The 20,000-nt window shown below is 47.1% G+C and overlaps 1 protein-coding gene across 1 annotated transcript in view; it reads left to right on the top strand.

Annotated features, from left to right (window-relative positions):
- Positions 1-20,000, top strand: part of LOC311357403 (pleckstrin homology domain-containing family A member 7-like) — a 95,205-nt gene that overhangs the window by 31,961 nt on the left and 43,244 nt on the right. The window contains 4 exon segments of the mRNA XM_084477338.1: positions 4,234-4,317; positions 11,107-11,233; positions 13,536-13,640; positions 18,541-18,613. Of these exon segments, the coding sequence (XP_084333464.1) occupies positions 4,234-4,317; positions 11,107-11,233; positions 13,536-13,640; positions 18,541-18,613 (389 nt within the window).

The raw sequence follows: 20,000 nt of genomic DNA, 5'->3' as shown, positions 1-20,000 counted from the left end.
AGTTAGGGGTTGATTTCCACGAGGGTCTCCTGATGCTAAGTAGGTACGCACTCACAGATCTCACAACATAAAACATACATCAAATCTATAAACAAATCTACTTCTAATTGATTGTAACTGCTGACTACTGTAACTTTAAAAGAAACATTAGCACCATCAACTCTTTGTCATGGTAACATCCTCCAGCCTAAGCCCAATAGCATCTTTTATTTTTATTTTTAAATGTATACAATTTTATAATTTTTTATGTAGCTTTACTAAAACACATTTTCAACCTCACTTTGCACTACAACAAACAGGAAATGCATTTTCTAGTTTTATATTGATATTTATATTATCCTTTCTCGCACTCAAGGACGCCTTCATTCCAAATGTTACCATTTATAACATAATATCCAAACTAAACTATTTATAGCCTTATCTCTAAACAATCCAAATAACTAAACCTGACCATCTCTTTATGAAAATGTAATCTCAACCATATTGAACATAATACACGATTTACACAATGCGAACATTGCACACTTTGAGAACGTATCCGGTTGAAGTTTATCATGAAGGTTCAGAGTCTGAACCTTGGGACCTAAACCTCCTCAGGACAGGACAGACCTGCTCTACCTCCTCAGGACAGACCTGCTCTACCTCCTCAGGACAGACCTGCTCTACCTCCTCAGGACAGACCTGCTCTACCTCCTCAGGACAGACCTGCTCTACCTCCTCAGGACAGACCTGCTCTACCACAGACCTGCTCTACCTCCTCAGGACAGACCTGCTCTACCTCCTCAGGACAGACCTGCTCTACCTCCTCAGGACAGACCTGCTCTACCTCAGACCTGCTCTACCTCCTCAGGACAGACCTGCTCTACCTCAGACCTGCTCTACCTCCTCAGGACAGACCTGCTCTACCTCCTCAGGACAGACCTGCTCTACCACAGACCTGCTCTACCTCAGACCTGCTCTACCTCAGACCTGCTCTACCTCCTCAGGACAGACCTGCTCTACCTCCTCAGGACAGACCTGCTCTACCTCCTCAGGACAGACCTGCTCTACCACAGACCTGCTCTACCTCCTCAGGACAGACCTGCTCTACCTCCTCAGGACAGACCTGCTCTACCTCAGACCTGCTCTACCACAGACCTGCTCTACCTCCTCAGGACAGACCTGCTCTACCACAGACCTGCTCTACCTCCTCAGGACAGACCTGCTCTACCACAGACCTGCTCTACCTCAGACCTGCTCTACCACAGACCTGCTCTACCTCAGACCTGCTCTACCTCAGACCTGCTCTACCTCAGACCTGCTCTACCTCCTCAGGACAGACCTGCTCTACCACAGACCTGCTCTACCTCCTCAGGACAGACCTGCTCTACCTCCTCAGGACAGACCTGCTCTACCTCCTCAGGACAGACCTGCTCTACCACAGACCTGCTCTACCTCCTCAGGACAGACCTGCTCTACCACAGACCTGCTCTACCTCCTCAGGACAGACCTGCTCTACCACAGACCTGCTCTACCTCCTCAGGACAGACCTGCTCTACCACAGACCTGCTCTACCTCCTCAGGACAGACCTGCTCTACCTCCTCAGGACAGACCTGCTCTACCTCAGACCTGCTCTACCTCCTCAGGACAGACCTGCTCTACCACAGACCTGCTCTACCTCCTCAGGACAGACCTGCTCTACCTCCTCAGGACAGACCTGCTCTACCACAGACCTGCTCTACCTCCTCAGGACAGACCTGCTCTACCTCAGACCTGCTCTACCTCCTCAGGACAGACCTGCTCTACCTCAGACCTGCTCTACCTCCTCAGGACCGGTCAGGCAGCAGCAAACATTGCTGCTGCCTGATGAACTAATGAACCTGGAACGTTCTTTTGGTCCGATCAATACCACACACACTTACTAAGATTACTAAAATCACTCAGAACCTTTGTTTAGTTACTGTAAAAGAAATAGTCATCGCATATATTTGATGTGCAGCTTTGGCTGCAAACCAAACATGATCTATAATTCACAACTCCTCAATATTTCAAACTTCATCCAATTTTTATTGTATTTATATTTATACTTAAGATTTTTTTTAAGTATTAAACCAAGAACAGACTAGCAACCACCTAGAACACAATTAAAACAACATGAAAACCCTAGCAACCAACCACAGCACCATAGCAACCACCTAGAACAACCAGCACTACACATACAGTACATAAGTATGCATACGTAAGCAAATGTACATAGTCATACTCATACTCAACGTTCATACCTAAACATACGTGATGTATGTTTAGGGACACATACAAACGTACACATACCTAAACATACATATACAATGTATGTTTAGGTACACATACAAACGTACACATACCTAAACATATGTATACGATGTATGTTAAAGGTTGTATCAGCGACGTTGGGTGACGTCTCTTCTGTTGGTATTTGAGGCGAGATCCCAAACAAACAGCCAGCTCGCCCCTCCCTTCAGTGTTTCGCCGTTTAAGCCAGGACTGTCATCCACTGTAGATTCAATAGAGAGCGAGTCCATTTCTGTTTAACGTGACAGAAAGATATTGCCGTGCCATGCTTGAGCACTGGGGGCATAGTTGCTATGCAGAGTTGAATGCATTGGGGAGAATGAATCTGTCAATTCTAGATGTGTATGTATTATTGCCTGCTACAGTGAAAATAACGCACACGTTCATTATTCACCTAAAAATGGTTCTTTGGAATATCATTTCTTAAAAGGGTATGTCTTCCTAACCTGCGTTAGTCATCCACTAGCACACAATAAATAAACTTTTATTTTTAAAAAGCAGATTTTCTAGAAAAACCCATTGGTGCTTATTCATTATGCTCACTGCTGCCCCTGGTGGTTGCTTCTGACGCTTCATTCTTTCTAACATAATGTAGAATAAAGACTTGATTTTGCTATAGCTAAAACATAACCATTTGCTAATTGTGTATATTGAGGCTATTCCTATGAAGTCTATACATACTACGTTTCTATGTAGTAATGACATAAAATTCATACTATGCCTTCTAAATATGACCCATGTATTAGAGGCTTCACTGACTTTAGCTTAGCCTCCCCCGCTGCTGTGTAGAGGAATGAACCAGAGAACTGAACCAGAGAACTGAACCAAAGAACTGAACCAGAGAACTGAACCAGAGAACTGAACCAAAGAACTGAACCAGAGAACTGAACCAGAGAACTGAACCAGAGAACTGAACCAGAGAGCTGAACCAAAGAACTGAACCAGAGAGCTGAACCAAAGAACTGAACCAGAGAACTGAACCAGAGAACTGAACCAGAGAACTGAACCAGAGAGCTGAACCAAAGAACTGAACCAGAGAACTGAACCAAAGAACTGAACCAGAGAGCTGAACCAAAGAACTGAACCAGAGAACTGAACCAGAGAACTGAACCAGAGAACTGAACCAGAGAACTGAACCAGAGAACTGAACCAGAGAGCTGAACCAGAGAGCTGAACCAAAGAACTGAACCAGAGAACTGAACCAGAGAGCTGAACCAAAGAACTGAACCAGAGAACTGAACCAGAGAACTGAACCAGAGAACTGAACCAGGGAACTGAACCAGGGAACTGAACCAGGGAACTGAACCAGAGAACTGAACCAGAGAACTGAACCAGAGAGCTGAACCAAAGAACTGAACCAGAGAACTGAACCAGAGAACTGAACCAGGGAACTGAAACAGGGAACTGAACCAGAGAACTGAACCAGAGAACTGAACCAGAGAGCTGAACCAAAGAACTGAACCAGAGAACTGAACCAGAGAACTGAACCAGGGAACTGAACCAGAGAACTGAACCAGAGAACTGAACCAGAGAACTGAACCAGAGAACAAACTCTGGACCACAGATTGACAGAGCGTTCCCTGACAGCCGGCCCAGCCCTTAGTGCTGAGGGGGCAGTTTGAGGGCTTTGGCAGCGGGGGGTGTAGGGTGTTGGTGGCGGGGGGGGGGGTGTAGGGTGTTGGGGGGTGTGTAGGGTGTTGGGGGGGGGGGGGGGGGGGAGGCAGAGCGCATGGTGCAGCAGACACATTCAACACACACCTGGGAAAGGCCTGGGTGCGGCGGGACGGAGGCGGGACGGAGGCTGGTGTGTGTGCTCCTCTCTGCGGCGGGGCTCGTGTCAGCGGTCAGAAGAGGAGAACGCTCCTGGCTGACTGCATGGAGCGCTGAACTGATCCTGATCTCCTCTCTGCTTCTCTCTCCAGCCATAACCAGCGGATGACCACGTTCAGACATCCAGTGACGGGAAGGGTGGCAACAGACAGCCTGGACTCCATCCTCCAGGAACAGTGAGTCTGCTTCCTCTCCTCTTCGTTCACTTTGTCGTGTTGAAGGAATCAGGAATCTTAGTTAATTAAAGTGTATCATCTAAATGATAGTCAAAGGGTTTTAACTTATGTACATATTCCTTTATCGTACAAAAGCGTCCAATCTCAGACTCACGTGAAACACGCTGAGCCCCCTTGTGTTGTTGAGTCTGGTCAACAAGTGGTTCTGTCCCCTGTGGGGTCAGAACATAAGGGGATGGATCAGAACATAGGGATGGATCAGAACATAAGGGGATGGATCAGAACATAGGGGGATGGATCAGAACATAGGGATGGATCAGAACATAAGGGGATGGATCAGAACATAGGGATGGATCAGAACATAAGGGGATGGATCAGAACATAAGGGGATGGATCAGAACATAGGGGGGATGGATCAGAACATAGGGATGGATCAGAACATAGGGGGGATGGATCAGAACATAAGGGGATCAGAACATAGGGGGGATGGATCAGAACATAGGGATGGATCAGCACATAGGGGGATGGATCAGAACATAGGGGGATGGATCAGAACATAGGGGGATGAGAACATAGGGGGATGGATCAGAACATAGGGGGATGGATATCGCACGTGCTACCAGAGTGTCCCCTACTTTAATTGTGCTAAACACACATTTGTGAGGTGTACAAACAATCAGTCTCTCTGCATCACTCCACCACTTTCTCTCTCTCTCCCTCTACCTCTCTCTCTCTCCCTCTACCTCTCTCTCTCTCTCTCTACCTCTCTCTCCCTCTCTCTCTCTCTCTCTCACTCTCTCTCTCTCTCTCTCTCTCTCCCTCTCTCTCTCTCCCTCTCTCTCTCTCCCTCTACCTCTCTCTCGCTCTCTCTACCTCTCTCCCTCTCTCTCTCTCTCTACCTCTCTCCCTCTCTCTCTCTCTCTCCCTCTACCTCTCTCTCGCTCTCTCTACCTCTCTCCCTCTCTCTCTCTCTCTCTCTCTACCTCTCTCCCTCTCTCTCTCTCTCTCTCTCCCTCTCCCTCTCTCTCTCTCTACCTCTCTCCCTCTCTCTCTCTCTCCCTCTACCTCTCTCTCTCTCTCTCCCTCTCCCTCTCCCTCTCTCTCTATCTCTCTCTCTCTCTCTCTCTCTTTCCGTGGGTAGCAGCAGCATTAGTCTCTCTGCTGTTTTCCCTAAAAGCTTCCATAATGAGTGGATGGTGTAGTTGTGTTGTTGCTGTCTGGAGGAGTGCTGGTGGAGGTGTTGTTCTGAAACGATGACACACAGCAGCTCTTTGAAGGCCCTGGGAGAGGCTTTTGTTTGACGCACTCTGAGTGCTGTGGATCAGGGCTGCGTCACAACTCCACCTAAAGAAAACGGGTTGTTATTTATATTATTCAACTATTACCCCTACACAGTCCAGTGTGTTGAAGTGCAGCAAATAACATGTTTTGTGTGTGTGTGTGTGTGTGTGTGTGATCCCGACATCATGTAGGATGGGATTCAGCCATTCTGACACCAGGTCAGCCTTATTGTTAACGTATTTACCTCTTCATGAGTCCCTCCCCCTGCTACCACTCGCTGAATGACAGACAGCGTACATGAGGACAGACAGCGTACATGAGGACAGACAGTGTACATGGGGGACAGACAGCGTACATGGGGGACAGACAGTGTACATGAGGACAGACAGCGTACATGAGGACAGACAGCGTACATGGGGGACAGACAGCGTACATGGGGGACAGACAGTGTACATGAGGACAGACAGCGTACATGGGGGACAGACAGTGTACATGGGGGACAGACAGTGTACATGAGGACAGACAGCGTACATGGGGGACAGACAGTGTACATGAGGACAGACAGTGTACATGGGGGACAGACAGTGTACATGGGGGACAGACAGTGTACATGAGGACAGACAGTGTACATGAGGACAGACAGCGTACATGGGGGACAGACAGTGTACATGGGGGACAGACAGTGTACATGAGGACAGACAGTGTACATGGGGGACAGACAGTGTACATGAGGACAGACAGCGTACATGGGGGACAGACAGTGTACATGAGGACAGACAGCGTACATGGGGGACAGACAGCGTACATGGGGGACAGACAGTGTACATGGGGGACAGACAGCGTACATGGGGGACAGACAGCGTACATGGGGGACAGACAGTGTACATGGGGGACAGACAGTGTACATGAGGACAGACAGCGTACATGGGGGACAGACAGTGTACATGGGGGACAGACAGTGTACATGGGGGACAGACAGTGTACATGAGGACAGACAGCGTACATGGGGGACAGACAGTGTACATGGGGGACAGACAGTGTACATGGGGGACAGACAGCGTACATGGGGGACAGACAGTGTACATGGGGGACAGACAGTGTACATGGGGGACAGACAGTGTACATGGGGGACAGACAGCGTGGGCAGCAGGCCGGGTGGTGATGCAGAGAGAGGCTCTGGATGTGGAGGAAAGGTTCAATCAAAACGAGAACTCGGTTCTTGTTCATGAGGAACACTTGACTTTTTTAATGAAGCTAGCTATTTATATTGTCAGTGTTTAAAGTGGACTAATTAAAGTGAACCGTTAGTTATCTTTATATTTTGTGGACTTTTATTGTGATACTCGTATTGTGTGCTCTCTTCAGGCTGCTCTGGTGCAGCACTTGATCTGTGGCTCTCAGTTGGGTCAACGTTCTGTGAGTCACGGGAACTGAACAACGTTAGCCTGAGAGCTCTCACAAAGGCTGGGATTCACTTTTATTAAGCAAAGCTTTTGCTCAGAATTTTAATGAAGACAAAGGAAGCTTACATATATCATCTCAGCTTCTCTCCGGCATCTGCACCTCCAGTTTCTCTTTCATCTTAATCTCCCTCCATCCCCAAGCTCTCTCTCTCTCTCTCTCTCTCTCTCTCTCTCTCTCTCTCTCTGTGTATGTGTGTGTGTGTGTGTGGCCGCGTGAGCGAGCAAACCACTCTCTACATACCTCTCCCGAGGCCTCACTCACACACAGTTGACACGCTTAGTCACACACTAAGTTCACGAGCTCCGTTTGGGTGTTTGTGTTGGTGACACTCCAGGACGCCGTCAGTAAACACAATGTGACTCAATACATATGCAGCTCATCAGTGGGATGGTTTGTTTAAATCCTTTCAAAGTGAACAACCAGTCATCTACTTATAATTATTTAGTTAAAGGACAATCCCGGTATTTAGCACATTGAGCCCCTTTCTGGTTCGTCTAGGATGAAATAGAGCGGTTAGTGGGGTAGCGGGTATTTGGCTCATTTAGAATCGCCCTGCCTGCTTCAGAATGGCTGGCTACAGGCATTCACAAACCTGTCCTTAAAACAACCCTAAACGTTCGTTTTCAGAAATGTGCAACTCACCGAGTGGTTAGTGGTGTTGGTTGATGTTCCAAATCAAGTATCGTAGCGAAATTCAGTTTCTGTCGTGTTTTATTTGGCATTTTGTAAATCGAAACGGAAACTGGACCAGAAACGGAAAGGGGGCTGTTTACGTTTGGTTGTCGTCTTTTCGCTCGGTTCTCCGTCTCAACAGTAGGGCTAGAACCGAGCGAAAAGACTACAACCAAACGTAAACAGTGAGTTTCACTTTCCTGAAAACAAACGTTTAGGGTTGTTTTAAGGACAGGTTTGTGAATGCCCGTAGCCAGCCATTCTGAAGCAGGCAGGGCGATTCTAAATGAGCCAAATACCCGAGACAGGACCAATAATCAACATGTCGGTGTCAACCACTCTATTTCATCCTAGACGACCCAGAAAGGGGCTCAATGTGCTTAACACCGGAATTGTCCTTTAAGGGATATCAAGGTGTGCATTAAGCACCAGAACATTTCAGCGTATTCAGTACATTGAATGTTTTAGACTGTAATGGCTGATTGGTTGTCCTTCCCTTGGCGGTTGACTGTGTGTTTCTGCACCAGTCGCTCGTCTCCCAGGCCCCTGGGGTGCAGACCGCGCCGTGCTGCGTGTTGGAGTGGGTGGATAGGAATATTCTTGTGCGTCTGCATGAATATGCATGTGTGTGTGTGTGTGTGTGTGTGTGTGTGTGTGAGTGAGTGAGTGAGTGTCTGCCTGTGGGTATTTTCATGCTTGTCCATATCCTCTTGCTGGAACTATGTGGGTGGAGGTTTGAAGGGCTTGTCTCCACAGCTCCACCAGGGGTGGTGTGGGTGGAGGTTGGAGCTTGTCTCCACAGCTCCTCCGTCAGTCGGAGGTGGAGCTCCGTCTGCTACGTCCGCTACGCCCCCGCTTCCTCCCCGGGACCTTTAAGGGATCATCAGTATCTAAGAGTAAACATTAAGAAGGACAGTACAGTGGTTATCCTCATGCAGACGTCTTTAAGGACCTGTGTCTGTGGGGTCATTCCATTTGGACGGTGGCATGCTCTGAGGAGATCAGCTCATGTATGCGTTCCCAATCTATTTATTGTTTGAACATTTTAAACCAGCTGGCGTGGCATCCGTCCTAAATGTCTCTGGGCCTTGAGTCCATCTTTAAGTCATTTACCCTTGCTTAAGGCTGGAAGGTTGGCTGGAATCAGCCGGAATTGGCTGGAATAACATCTCAGTGGATCATGTTTGTCTGCTTGCTTCAAGCAGCAAACTCTTTTTTTTTGCCAATCTGTTTCATCTCTTGGTTTTTCCGGAAATCCCCAAATCCCATTTATCAACAGAACATTGTGGGGGAGAAGGCAGTATTTGGACATGTCTTAATCTCTGGTGGCATAGCATGGTGATGTATGATTGAGTCAGTACATGTCTTACATTTAGCTCCTTTAATACATCCTGTTCCATATGTCTGCAACCGTTGCTGTTCACCACTTCTAAGTAGCTCTTCTAGAGCGACTCGTGCTCAGCTGGAGGTCATCAGGAGCTGGTAGGGGTGAGACGTCTCACTGATACAGAGTGAGATAATGATAACTTGAAGTTGTTCTTGGGCATCGATTTTTAAATCCTAACCATTTTGATCATCTTTTGTTGATATATTGTATCTTTATTTTGAGTGCATATTTGCTTTTTTATGTCACTACTGTGGTTCATAATGTATGTGGGTTTGTAATCTGGTGGTGATTCTTAGGTCGATATCTGAAGTTAAAACCTGTCTTTATTAGGTATCCAGCGTCTATGGATACCTAATGTATTCATAGAGAATCTAACTATTCGTATTGTAGGCCTTAGGCATTATTATTATTCTGAGTATCTCTGGATAGCTGTCTTATTTCTAGGGATCTTATTAGGTATTCATACATATATGTATCAGGGAAGAGCAGGGGTTCGATTATAGCATCGATTATAGCCACATTTTGCGCATGCTTTTATATTCTCATTTATTTGCTTGCTGACGATAGGTTGTTCCCATACACCCAATATGTCAATAATATGTACATAATTTGAAATTGGCCGACTGGTTCATTGATGGGTTGATTTTAAGTAACAATGGCTTGTGTTTACTCCACTCAACATCACATAATAATATTGCAGTCAAGAATTTCACAACAAATGCGTGAAGAGAGATCAATTAGCCCAGATGTCATGCGTGGTCCGGAAAATATGTAATGTTTAATAAACAAGCCATCACTGAAAATAATATTGCTGGGGCTTCCTTTTAATTCCAATATTGACTATTTTGTTTTATGGGTCTGTTTAAGTTTAGCCTAACAACAGTGTCACATTATGCATCTCGACAACAATAACGCATGATTGAAGTGCATTTAAGATCACGCATCCCGACGTTCAAATCCACTTTGAACTAGCCTCATATTGCAATATTACTTCATGACTCGTGATCGAGTAGGCCTAATGTTGTTGCGCTGATTTGCGTCTATGTGCCGCCAACTGACAAAATGCAGCAGAAATGTGCGTAAGCCAGGCCATTTAGTTTGCGTGGAGAACCGCACTTTCTCACGTCAAGTCAGTCTTTGTACATCCGAACGTTTGCGTGAGAAGTGGCTTACGCAGCTTTTTTGTGCGTAAGCAAGCTTTGTACATGAGGCCCCTGGTCTCCAAAGAGTGTGGTACCACTTGGCCCGTAGGGGGCGCTATAACTCACGGTCAAATGATGGACCCTGGAGGAGCCTGTGTGAACTCATTATCCTACTGAACCGTCCATCCTCTTCATGTCTGGACCCATTTCTCTGTACAGTGAACATTTGGGAAAAACTTCTAAAGTGTTCTTCTAAAGAACCGCCGGAGCAGATGAAACCATTTGGAACACATTCTCTGGACTTCTATGGACATGTCTGATAAAAAATGGGAAAAGGTGTTTTGATTGCATGAAACATTTCAAAATATAGTAATTAACAAACACTATTCTATCATTCACAAGTCCTTCTCAGAAGGTGCCAGGAAGTGTAAACCTGACATTTGCATTCCAAGTTGTAGTTGATACTGTGACGCCATTGATTGAACTATGGAGACAGAACTTGCTCCACTTGTTAATGTATGGATGTATATGGATGTATATGGATGTATATGGATGTATATGGATGTATGTGGCTGTATATAGATGTATATGGATGTATATAGATGTATGTGGATGTATGTGGATGTATATGACAGTTAGACATGACAGTATCACTTACAACAGGAGTGCAGGCAGTCCCATGTGGGGGTGGGTGGTAGGGGGATCCAGGCCCATGTGGGGGTGGGTGGTAGGGGGATCCAGGCCCATGTGGGGGTGGGTGGTAGGGGGATCCAGGCCCATGTGGGGGTGGGTGGTAGGGGGATCCAGGCCTAACATCGTCCTGTTGTCTCCGTCTCCCTCCAGGCCCCAGGGGGTCCTCACCATGTCCCTCCCCCCAGCAGGGGGGCCCGGCCGGCCGTCCAGCACCACAGTGAGCGAGTCCTCCACCACCCTCACCTCCTCCACCGTGGACACCACCCCCGCAGCCAAGGTCAGCCCAACACACACACACACACACACCGCTAATGGGAGCTACTGGGTGAACCCAACACACACACACACACCGCTAATGGGAGCTACTGGGTGAACCCAACACACACACACACACACACACCGCTAATGGGAGCTACTGGGTGAACCCAACACACACACACCGCTAATGGGAGCTACTGGGTGAACCCAACACACACACACACACACACACCCCTAATGGGAGCTACTGGGTGAACCCAACACACACACACCCCTAATGGGAGCTACTTGGTGAACCCAACACACACACACACACACACACACCCCTAATGGGAGCTACTGGGTGAACCCAACACACACACACACACACCCCTAATGGGAGCTACTGGGGAACGGACTGGGAGAGGCGTGTGTGTTTAAGTCTAGGTGTGGGTGTGTTTGTGTGCAGGGTGTGTGTGGGGGTCCCCCCTCCCTCCTACTGTACTACGGTGTGTGTTATTGTGTCTTTTGACGGTGAGTAGTGGTTTTCCCGCGGGAGAACCAACATGTCACCCCCCTGGCAGGCTTCTGCCACGCCCAGCAGCCACATGTCACCCCTCAGCTCGTTAGTCACCCCTCAGCTCGTTAGTCACCCCTCAGCTCGTTAGTCAGCGAGCCGCTCAGCTCCTCGTCTGCTTCATTGAGGCGTTGGGGTTAAGGAGGCTCAGCTGAGCACGGTGCTTATTCATATTATCCACATCAGACTGTAGGCTGAAGCTCAACCCTTCCTCTAAAGCCTCTGCTCTGACCTGATGATCAGGAGGTGCTCTGCAACCGCCGTTCACCCTCTCTGCCGTCATATCTTCGGGGTACATTCACCATTTTTAAAGTTCCGGGAGGGAAATATTTGACTTGCAGGGCAATGATGGGGTTTATAATTTATAATTAAATAAATATATTTAACCCAGAACAAGACCTGAAGTCATCACATTACCACTCCTTATATTAAACAGAACAAGACCTGAAGTCATCACATTACCACTCCTTATATTAAACAGAACCAGACCTGAAGTCATCACATTACCACTCCTTATATTAAACAGAACCAGACCTGAAGCCATCACATTACCACTCCTTATATTAAACAGAACCAGACCTGAAGTCATCACATTACCACTCCTTATATTAAACAGAACCAGACCTGAAGTCATCACATTACCACTCCTTATATTAAACAGAACCAGACCTGAAGTCATCACATTACCACTCCTTATATTAAACAGAACCAGACCTGAAGTCATCACATTACCACTCCTTATATTAAACAGAACCAGACCTGAAGTCATCACATTACCACTCCTTATATTAAACAGAACCAGACCTGAAGTCATCACATTACCACTCCTTATATTAAACAGAACCAGACCTGAAGTCATCACATTACCACTCCTTATATTAAACAGAACCAGACCTGAAGTCATCACATTACCACTCCTTATATTAAACAGAACCAGACCTGAAGTCATCACATTACCACTCCTTATATTAAACAGAACCAGACCTGAAGTCATCACATTACCACTCCTTATATTAAACAGAACCAGACCTGAAGTCATCACATTACCACTCCTTATATTAAACAGAACCAGATCTGAAGTCATCACATTACCACTCCTTATATTAAACAGAACCAGACCTGAAGTCATCACATTACCACTCCTTATATTAAACAGAACCAGACCTGAAGTCATCACATTACCACTCCTTATATTAAACAGAACCAGACCTGAAGTCATCACATTACCACTCCTTATATTAAAGCACTCTGTGTCTCGTCTGGTGTGGGACCCTCTCTACATTACAGCTCTGCTGTAATCAAGTCAGACTCGGACAGAGAGAGTGGATCTGAAAGCCACTGACTTCCATACAGAACAAACGTGATATTGCAGTTTATAGCTTTTTGAACTCCAATAAAACATGTTTTAACCACAGTTTCAGAGAGGGAATGCAGAGAGGGAAGCTCTATTTTTAAATGTTACATAGGGGAGCAGCACCACTCTTACATTGTTTGGGGAGAACCCTATAATACACATTTATATATAGATGTACAGTGTATATCTATATATATATATATCTATATATATATATATATATATATATATATATATATATATAGATATATATATATATATCTATGTAGATAACTCTAGATATATCTAGATCTAAATACTGTATATCTACATATACTGTATATATATCTAGATCTAGATCATAACTATATATATCCATATGTGTGTGTGTGTTTGTGTTCAGTGTGATATTGACATGCTGGTTGGTTGCAGGGCTCCCGGTCCAGTGGGAAGGTGCACGGCTTTGGGAAGAGACAGCAGTCCCTGAAGAGGAACCCCAACGTCCCCGTGGCGGTCCGGGGGTGGCTCTACAAGCAGGTCTGCTCCCTGACCCCGACTCTGTCTCCTCACCGTAACAGACTGGTGGTAACAGAGCAGTTCTCTGTCTCCTCACCGTAACAGACTGGTGGTAACAGAGCAGTTCTCTGTCTCCTCACCGTAACAGACTGGTGGTAACAGAGCAGTTCTCTGTCTCCTCACCGTAACAGACTGGTGGTAACAGAGCAGTTCTCTGTCTCCTCACCGTAACAGACTGGTGGTAACAGAGCAGTTCTCTGTCTCCTCACCGTAACAGACTGGTGGTAACAGAGCAGTTCTCTGTCTCCTCACCGTAACAGACTGGTGGTAACAGAGCAGTTCTCTGTCTCCTCACCGTAACAGACTGGTGGTAACAGACTGGTGGTAACAGAGCAGTTCTCTGTCTCCTCACCGTAACAGACTGGTGGTAACAGAGCAGTTCTCTGTCTCCTCACCGTAACAGACTGGTGGTAACAGAGCAGTTCTCTGTCTCCTCACCGTAACAGACTGGTGGTAACAGAGCAGTTCTCTGTCTCCTCACCGTAACAGACTGGTGGTAACAGAGCAGTTCTCTGTCTCCTCACCGTAACAGACTGGTGGTAACAGAGCAGTTCTCTGTCTCCTCACCGTAACAGACTGGTGGTAACAGAGCAGTTCTCTGTCTCCTCACCGTAACAGACTGGTGGTAACAGACTGGTGGTAACAGAGCTGTTCTCTGGTGGTAACAGAGCTGTACTCTGGTGGTAACAGAGCTGTTTTCTGGTGGTAACCGAGCTGTCCTCTGGTGGTAACAGACTGGTGGTAACAGAGCTGTTCTCTGGTGGTAACAGAGCTGTTTTCTGGTGGTAACCGAGCTGTCCTCTGGTGGTAACAGACTGGTGGTAACAGAGCTGTTCTCTGGTGGTAACAGAGCTGTCCTCTGGTGGTAACAGAGCTGTTCTCTGGTGGTAACCGAGCTGTCCTCTGGTGGTAACAGACTGGTGGTAACAGAGCTGTTCTCTGGTGGTAACAGAGCTGTCCTCTGGTGGTAACAGACTGGTGGTAACAGAGCTGTTCTCTGGTGGTAACAGAGCTGTTCTCTGGTGGTAACAGACTGGTGGTAACAGAGCTGTTCTCTGGTGGTAACAGAGCTGTTCTCTGGTGGTAACAGACTGGTGGTAACAGAGCTGTTCTCTGGTGGTAACAGAGCTGTTCTCTGGTGGTAACAGAGCTGTTCTCTGGTGGTAACAGACTGGTGGTAACAGAGCTGTCCTCTGGTGGTAACAGACTGGTGGTAACAGAGCTGTTCTCTGGTGGTAACAGACTGGTGGTAACAGAGCTGTTCTCTGGTGGTAACAGAGCTGTCCTCTGGTGGTAACAGACTGGTGGTAACAGAGCTGTTCTCTGGTGGTAACAGAGCTGTTCTCTGGTGGTAACAGACTGGTGGTAACAGAGCTGTTCTCTGGTGGTAACAGACTGGTGGTAACAGAGCTGTTCTCTGGTGGTAACAGACTGGTGGTAACAGAGCTGTCCTCTGGTGGTAACAGACTGGTGGTAACAGAGCTGTACTCTGGTGGTAACAGAGCTGTCCTCTGGTGGTAACAGAGCTGTACTCTGGTGGTAACAGAGCTGTACTCTGGTGGTAACAGAGCTGTTCTCTGGTGGTAACAGACTGGTGGTAACAGAGCTGTTCTCTGGTGGTAACAGACTGGTGGTAACAGAGCTGTACTCTGGTGGTAACAGAGCTGTTCTCTGGTGGTAACAGAGCTGTACTCTGGTGGTAACAGAGCTGTTCTCTGGTGGTAACAGAGCTGTTCTCTGGTGGTAACAGAGCTGTCCTCTGGTGGTAACAGAGCTGTACTCTGGTGGTAACAGAGCTGTTCTCTGGTGGTAACAGACTGGTGGTAACAGAGCTGTACTCTGGTGGTAACAGAGCTGTTCTCTGGTGGTAACAGAGCTGTACTCTGGTGGTAACAGAGCTGTTCTCTGGTGGTAACAGAGCTGTTCTCTGGTGGTAACAGAGCTGTTCTCTGGTGGTAACAGAGCTGTACTCTGGTGGTAACAGAGCTGTACTCTGGTGGTAACAGAGCTGTTCTCTGGTGGTAACAGACTGGTGGTAACAGAGCTGTTCTCTGGTGGTAACAGACTGGTGGTAACAGAGCTGTTCTCTGGTGGTAACAGACTGGTGGTAACAGAGCTGTTCTCTGGTGGTAACAGAGCTGTACTCTGGTGGTAACAGAGCTGTTCTCTGGTGGTAACAGAGCTGTCCTCTGGTGGTAACAGAGCTGTTCTCTGGTGGTAACAGAGCTGTCCTCTGGTGGTAACAGAGCTGTTCTCTGGTGGTAACAGAGCTGTCCTCTGGTGGTAACAGAGCTGTACTCTGGTGGTAACAGAGCTGTCCTCTGGTGGTAACAGACTGGTGGTAACAGAGCTGTACTCTGGTGGTAACAGAGCTGTCCTCTGGTGGTAACAGAGCTGTTCTCTGTCCTCACCATCATTTACCTTTACATTTAGGGCATTTACCAGGCTTTTATCCAAGCGACTTACAATAAGTACATTTGTCAGAAGGAAGTGAAACAATCTATCGCTGTCGGTACAATAAGGATGTTCATAGAACCAAGTGCAAAGCACCAACAATTAAAAAAACAATACATTAAGTGCCAGGACGTACAACATACAACAAGTAACAGGGGAGGGACTTAAGACCTTTCTGCATAGCCACCCCGGCTATGCAGAGTCCAGATGAACTCTGATCAGGTGAGTCTTGAGTCTTTTGTGGAAGCTGGTGAGCGACTCTGCGATCCTGACATCGGCAGGAAGCTCGTTCCACCACTGCGGTGCATGTATGCCAGTACCATCATCTTGAATCTGATACGAGCTACTACAAGGAGCCAGTGGAGGTCCCGGAGGAGGGGGGTCACATGGGAGAATTTAGGTAGGTTGAACACGAGACGCACTGCTGCGTTTTGGATACGCTACAAAGGTTTACTCGCACAGTCAGGGAGTCCAGCCAGGAGCGAGTTGCAGTAGTCGAGGCGAGAGATGAGGAGCGCTCGGACTAGGAGCTGAGCTGCTTCCCTCGTGAGGAAGGGCCAGATCCAGGTAGGCCTGTCGCGATAAGCAATAAATCAATTCATCGCATGATAAATTTAAATGAGCTCGATAATTTTGCCGGGCAAGATATTTTTAATTTGCATACTTTACTTATTTATTTTTCCTCGTGTCTCTCTCTATCAAAGAGACTGGATGACAAGAGTTTTCACTCCGGAGCATCGGTCTCCACAGACCCCTCTTGCTTCCTTGGCACAATGAGGAGTTAACCCTCGAGTCGTGGCAGTCACTGGTCAGCCGCATGTCTCTGTGTGGGGAGGCGGAGCCCTGGCGTTACACAGAGTCAGAGCCTGTCTATACGCCCGTCTTCCTAGACATTTTCTGCCAAAGTGCAGCATGACAGCCCTGTGAGGAGTAGCAAGCCAGAGAAAACGCTAGTTGAGATTTGGAGGAATGAAAAACAAAGATGGAATTGGTTTCAAAGCCATGAAACCAATTCCACGACAGCTGCCGTGTGGGAGCACTTCGGGTTCAAACCGAATGACCGTGGTGAACCACTTAACCTGTGAGCCGGTATGTTGCATTTGTTGTAAAACGGTAGCAATTAAATGCGCCAATACCACAAACATACATCTGCACCTAAAGCATAATCATCAGATGCAGTTTTCCCAGCTTTGAAAAAAACAACAACAGTTCAGTTCAACAGTGTAGTTCGCTTCATGTAGTTTTTATTTCAATTTTATTTATTGTTTTTGGTTTTGTTTGGTTTTTATTCAAATGCATTTTTTGTTAAAATAGACAGAGAGTCTGTTTTATTTATTATTTTTGGTTGTTTAGTTTATTTATTTTGGATATTAAAAATGTCTTCCAGTTCCAGTGTTAAATATTCTTTAGACAGTTTTTTGATCTTTGAAAGGTTGTACGTCCAAGTGCTGACATCTGCCAGACATTCTGAGATGCGTGTTGCAATCAGGGTGTTGTCAGAGGAGGGGAAAGAGAGGAATAGTGTGTCGTCAGCGTAGCAGTGATAAGGAAAAACTGTGTGGTTGATTACAGAGCCCAATGATCAGGTATATAGGGAGAACAGAAGGGGCCCCAGTACAGAGCCTTGAGGGACACCTGTATCAAGAATGGAGGGTTTGGACAAGGAGCCATTCCATGTGACCTGATAGGTGCGATTCCTCAGGTAGGTTGTGAACCAGGATAGCGTAGAGTCAGCAATGCCAAGCTCTCAGCATTGACTTGTATGTTTGATGAAAACGTTCTAAGACACCTTGACTCTGGGGGTTGCGTCCTCCCTGATTGTCAGGTTAAGCTAGGCCATGACAGGCACATAGCTACGATGGTTGGCAGGAGAAGTAGTTGCTGGTCTTCCTTGGTCTTCCCCAAGGGACTCCCGTCTTCGTTTTTAGGGTCTTGACGCTACAGTTGACGCTAACAATAAACGTTTTTACACTGCCAAATATGCCCGTCTTATGAACACCTTTTTCCCCGGCATGGTCCATGCGTCTACACTGACCGAGGTAATTTACAGGCCTGATTTCGCACCCCAATTTGATGTATATGCGATTAGACGGCATTGCGGTTCCAGGGGCGGGACTTGGGTAGAGGTGTTGCTGCGTTGTCTCGATGAGAAAGAAATGACATAACGTGACCGAGGGAAATGTGAATAAATCTTGAACCTGAAGTCCCGTCCAATAGCTTGGTGAAGACTCTCCCATGACCCAATGCTACTTCCCCATGTAAGCAAACCAAGTATTGTGTATCTAGCAACACCACAGAAATAACACATGATACCTTTAATTACTGAAAATGTAAAAAATGTAAAGGAGTGATGTGATTTGTATTTGAACAGTTGAACATCGGTCTGTCCTTCTTTGTGTTTTTACAGGACAGTACAGGGATGCGTCTTTGGAAGAGAAAGTGGTTTGTCTTGGCTGACTACTGTCTCTTCTACTACAAAGGTAAGTCAGCTAACGTATAGCACCGACGGTTGACCTACACTATGTCTAAAGACACCTTTGTCCAAAGTGACTCTTTGTGAATCCAGATACATTTATCAGGCACAGGTAAGGATGCCTATAGGGATGCTGCAGACATTGGGGATCAACCCAGAACCTCCTGTGAGAGGGGACCCAGGGGCCACTGTGAGAAGGGCTCCTGTGAGAGGGGACCCAGGGGCTCCTGTGAGAGGGGCCCCTGGACCACTGTGAGAGGGGCCCCTGTGAGAGGGACCCAGGGGCCACTGTGAGAGGGGCCCCTGTGAGAGGGACCCAGGGGCCACTGTGAGAGGGGCTCCTGTGAGAGGGACCCCTGGGCCACTGTGAGAGGGGCTCCTGTGAGAGGGGCCCCTGGGCCACTGTGAGAGGGGCTCCTGTGAGAGGGACCCCTGGGCCACTGTGAGAGGGACCCAGGGGCCACTGTGAGAGGGGCTCCTGTGAGAGGGGCCCCTGGGCCACTGTGAGAGGGGCCCCTGGGCTCCGAGGCAACTCATTGAGGGATGGGTCGCTCCACTTGCTCTGCCGACCGGCTCATGCTGTGAGGACTAGGGATGTGAATAACTCAAAATTTTCATGGTTGAATAATCAGTAGGTCGTATGAACGAATAATCGATTATTCGATGTGTGCCGACATTCACAGTGCGCTGAGAAAGGATGCTCCGCCTCCGATGCGAAAATTGAAGTGTAATTCACAATTAAGAAATAACAATGGTGGGCCTGTTCGTAATTCATTTATATATTTTGTAAATTTTAATGTAATAATGTCATAATTATCAACCTTAATTTTGGGGGCCCCCCCCAGGTACTTGGGGCCCTACGCGCTCTGCGTAATCTGCGTATGGGGAGCGGCGGCCCTGGGCCTACCTAAAAGACAGGCACTAGTGCAAACAAATAAATAGCCTTTAGGCCACATGCAGGAACGAAAATAATCACCCTTTATTATAATAAAGGAGGATAACAATGAAATTACTTAGTAGCCGAACAACGTTTTGACAAAGCAGGTGCGGGCTTGTGGAACGGAAAATTAAGATAGCCTTTCTTACCTTTGGACAGCATATAAAATTGCTCCTAGCTATCAACAGATGCATCAAGAGAGCCAAAAGGCAGTCTCATCAAACCAAGTTTTTATTAAGGATAAACAGCATGTCAACATGTGCTGGGAGGAGACGAGTGCGGAGCCTATTGACCAAAACACCTGCAGCGGAAAAAACCCGCTCAGCAGGGACAGACGTGGCAGGGATGAAACGGCATGTTTGAATTAAGGATATTGTCTCGGCTGTTCTTTATTTTGGGCCGTGGGTACAGCTGGCAAGATCAGCTCGACTCGCTTCCAATAACTTAAAAAAATATT

Source organism: Micromesistius poutassou, assembly GCF_964030765.1.
Source record: "Micromesistius poutassou genome assembly, chromosome: 13".
Classification (NCBI taxonomy): Eukaryota; Metazoa; Chordata; class Actinopteri; order Gadiformes; family Gadidae; genus Micromesistius; species Micromesistius poutassou.
The sequence above is the reverse complement of the archived record's forward strand: the minus strand, read 5'-3'. Positions and strand labels throughout refer to the sequence as shown.